The 4,316-nt window shown below is 33.3% G+C and overlaps 1 protein-coding gene across 1 annotated transcript; it reads left to right on the plus strand.

Annotated features, from left to right (window-relative positions):
- LOC109847345 (acetyl-coenzyme A carboxylase carboxyl transferase subunit beta, chloroplastic-like) lies at window positions 2,376–3,812 on the plus strand. The gene has a single exon (XM_020416577.1). The coding sequence runs from the start codon at window positions 3,111–3,113 to the stop codon at window positions 3,810–3,812; it is 702 nt and encodes a 233-aa protein (XP_020272166.1). The 5' UTR covers window positions 2,376–3,110.

Here is a 4,316-nt window from a genome sequence, read left to right on the forward strand (position 1 = left end):
TTTTTATGTTCTTTGATATGAGACACTATTTTTCATATTGACATATTTATATGTGTTCTCATTATCTTCATGTATGTGAGTAAATTTTTAGCATTTTCATCTATGCTTGCTCACATATGTTTGCCATGATCTTCATTTCACATATTCTATATGGTATTTTGATAGGGGGAGCAATCCCTATATCTTTTTATGTTTGATACTCACCCGTGCTTATTGATAGGGGAGCTTTCGCTCTCTTATTCTTTTGTCCCCTTTTTTGATGTTGTCAAAGGGGGAGAAATATTGTGAGTATACATTTATATGCATGTGTATTATCTTGTATATGTTCATTTCCTTCATGCATATATTTCGTTTTGTAAATTGTTTGTCATCATCAAAAAGGGGGAGATTGTTGGCCTTCTTGTTTTGATGATGTTTAACAAACAATTTATTACTAATGTTGNAATCCGTTGAAGGCTGGGGGTTAGCCAAAAATCCTAAAGTCAACACCTAACACGTGTCTGTTGGCCTTCTTGTTTTGATGATGTTTAACAAACAATTTACTTCTAATGTTGTTTGTCTAGTATTTGTGTTTTCTTATTTATTGTAGACAAACAACGTAGTTGGAGGATGGATGGAATAGCGCTTCAACGAAGATATCAAATGGAGGTTGGCGGATATAGTGGATGAAGCCTTGCTATTCAAAGTTAAAGATTCAAGTTCAAGCCTCATCCGCAAGCGTACCAAGTCGAGCTTATTGAAGATCAAGATCTTGCTTGGGTAACATTAGTTTTAGGTTTTATATTATGTGTGTTAGTACTTTAAGCTCAATCATATACACACATACACGCTTTGGTTTTGGTTTTGTATATATACAGTTATATATATACATATATATTTTTGGTTTAATAGGTTTCGAATTTATATATGAAACAAATGAATAGAATTTGAAAATACTATTTTGTTTCATGTTTATATGCCTACATATGATTTCCTCTTTAATAAGCTTATATTTAATAAAATCATATTTAGTGTTTTGTATATATTGCATAGAATATGCAATTTTGTGAAAATATGGTTTTCTTAGTTTTTGGACTTAACAATAATCATATCCATATTTTATTAAGTCTATATAATCATTGTGCAAAGTTTCAAAACATGGTTTAGCCAAAATATCAAATTTCACATGTTTACATTTTTGTGTTTTGAACTATTTTGCAAAATGATGATTTTTCACAAATGGGAAATGCAATTTGGAAAATTCTTTTTGTAACATGTTCACTTACATGTTTATATACTTTTCCCAAAGTTTCATAATTTTTGGACTTCATTTGTTATTTTTAACACATCTTCAAAAGTAACCGGTCGACCGAACCTGAGCTCTCGTGTTCACTGGGCGACAGAAAGTCTGTCGGTCGACCGGTCCGGTCGACCGATGAAATTTTCCGGTCGACCGATGAATTTTCCGGTCGACCGACGAGAGCTCCATCGGTCGACCGATGAAATTTCCGATCGACCAACAGTGACTTTTTCAGCTTCCAACGACTAGTTTTATTACCGTTGCTTTGGGCTGTTTTTATCTTTTTGTTTGGGTTTTTGGCTGAGTTGTGAGAGGGTATAAATACCCCATTGCTGATCTCTTCTCAAGTATCCAAGAATGTTTTAAAGAAGTTTTTAAACAAGGGTTTTAAAAAGAGTTTAAGCTTGTTTAAGCTTGTTTAAGGGTTTAGTTTAAAGCAAGTTTAGCTTGTGGATGAGATCATCTTCTTGTTTGGGCTTCAATCTCCATCTCTCCATCTTGTTATTCAGAGAAGAATCTCTAAACTCATTTCTAGCTATTTATTATTTTGTTTATAATTTCTATATGCTAGATTTTAATTGAGTTTAGTTTTGATTTTGATTTCACTCATTGTTTACACACACCCACTTGAGCTTATTGTATTTGCATACATAGTATATTAGGGTTGTGAGAGATTGTAATATTGAATTGTGCTTCATTGATTTCTCATCTATTGTAGAGAACAAATTTATATTTGTTACATTGTGAGTGTTGTAAGGTTTTCGGGTGAGCTAGAAACCGAGTGTGTTGTGAAGTTTTCGGTGAACTAGAAAACCGAGTGTGAGGAGTGAACGTTGTTCGGTGAGCGTTGAAAACCGACATAGTGTGGTTGTAAACGTTATTCGGGTGAGCGTAGAAAACCTGGTTGTGATAGTGGATTTCTCCTCGGGAGTGAGGAGCGGAGACGTAGGACGGAAGGTCCGAACTCTGTGATCATATTGCTTGTTTGAGTTTGTCTTTGGCGTCATTCATATTTATGTTCATATCTTATATCGCCATTGTCATTAGCTCATTATCTATATCATCCACTATCTTGTTTAGATTGTTAGAACTAAGCGCGCATAATTCAGTAATTTCTGTTTGTTCTCCTAATTGATTGCAATTAAACTCGGCCCAATCCTTTTCCTAAAAAAAAGGATTGAGCCGAATAAAGAATGACCGTCCTATACTATGTGTTTGCATAGATCTTTCATATGTGCAGATCTTATATATACAAGATCTAAATTAAATACAACATCAAATCGAAGACTAAAGAAGTCAATACTTATGTTGTTTATTGTTGGATTCATAGGATTAATTATGGATCCTTGGGATTGGTGGATCATTTTCTATCCTGCAGTTTCAGGCCATAGATAAAGCCAAGGGGGGGCTACTTCTACCCACCCTGTATATTGTCTTTTTCATTTCATGTTACAATAGAAACTTATTATTTTATTTGATTATATGATACGAGATTATACGAGAATGAATTCTTCATTTATAGTATAGGAAGAAATAACTATTTATCTTTTCGATAAGAATTCTTTTGTACATGACATGAGAGAAATCTGTCTTTCTATTTCTAATTGAGGAAAAGATTCTATCATAATATATCATAATATATATATTGAAGTGATACCCGGATTCCCCAAAAAGAAAATCATTTCTTTCAATACTCACTCATTGTTAGTTAACAATTCCAATGGTTGGATCGTATGCTTAATTCTGATAGGAAATAAAATAGTAAAATGATTATTCATCGAATGACTATTCATCTATTATATTTTCATCAAATAGTGAGCATGAGGACTCTATGAAAAAATGGTGGTTCAATTCGATGTTGTCTAAGGAGAAGTTAGAACATAAGTGTGGGCTAAGTAAATCAATGGATAGTCTTAATGCTGTTGGACATACCAGTGGAAGCGAAGAGCCTATTCTAAATGATACGGCGAATAACATTCCTAGTTGGAGTGATAGCGGTAGTTATAGTTTCAGTAATATTGATTATTTATTTGATATCAGGGATAGTTGGAGTTTTATCTCTGATAACACTTTTTTAGTTAGGGACGGTAATGATGACAGTTATTCTGTATATTTTGATATTGAAAATAATAGTTTTGATATTGAAAATAATAGTTTTTTTCTGAGTGAACTAGAAAGTTTTTTTCCCAATTATTTGAATAGTAGGTCTAAGAGTAACAATCACTACTATTATCATTACATGTATGATACTCAATCTAGTTGGAATAATAACATTAATAGTTGCATTGCTAGTTATCTGCGTTTTGAAGTCAGTATTCATAGTTACATTTTCGGTGGTACCGACAATTACAGTGACAGTTACATTTCTAGTTTCATTTCTACTGAAGGCGTAAGCGGTAGTGAAAATAGGAATTCTAGTATCCGAACTGGTGTTAAACGTTCTCCCGTGCTTCCAGACATGCTGAGCTCCAAAAATTCTTGTACATTAAAAAAAAAGAGAATCGATTCCGCAAAAGATGGGATCAGTAAATAGAAAACCACTGATCTTTTTCTAAAAAAGTTCGAAGATAAATCCTTAGACATTTCTTGAGTCGTCTCTAACCTATTTTATTTGTCTCACCTCGTCCTTAGACATTTCTTGAGTCGTCTCTAACCTATTTTATTTGTCTCACCTCGAATCTATTTTTCCTCTTAGGTGCCTAACGGACCTTTTCGTGTCAAATCTTTTCCCGGCGTGACGAAGAAATTATTATAAAACTAGCATTCTTTAAGTTTAAAGAGTCGAGCGGAAAAAGGAAGAGAGCTCTCTGTTCCTGGTTCTCCTGTAGCTGGATTCTCTTGAACCACAAGAATCAATAACTATTTATTGTTGAGAATTACTCTTTGATTTAAACCGATAGTTTCGCGATGATTTCAAATATAAAATTCCAACTATTTGGAAACGAATGGGAAGATAGAAAAATTCGAAGAAGAAAGGATTTTTTGGTTAGATGCATGGAATTAGCTAAACATTTTATTCGAAAAAATGTAGAACCAG

Source organism: Asparagus officinalis, chromosome 7 (genome assembly GCF_001876935.1).
Source record: "Asparagus officinalis chromosome 7, Aspof.V1, whole genome shotgun sequence".
Classification (NCBI taxonomy): domain Eukaryota; kingdom Viridiplantae; phylum Streptophyta; class Magnoliopsida; order Asparagales; family Asparagaceae; genus Asparagus; species Asparagus officinalis.

Bases quoted from the DNA above. Each gene is read 5' to 3' on its own strand.
- LOC109847345 (XM_020416577.1), top strand. From the start codon at position 3,111: ATGAAAAAATGGTGGTTCAATTCGATGTTGTCTAAGGAGAAGTTAGAA.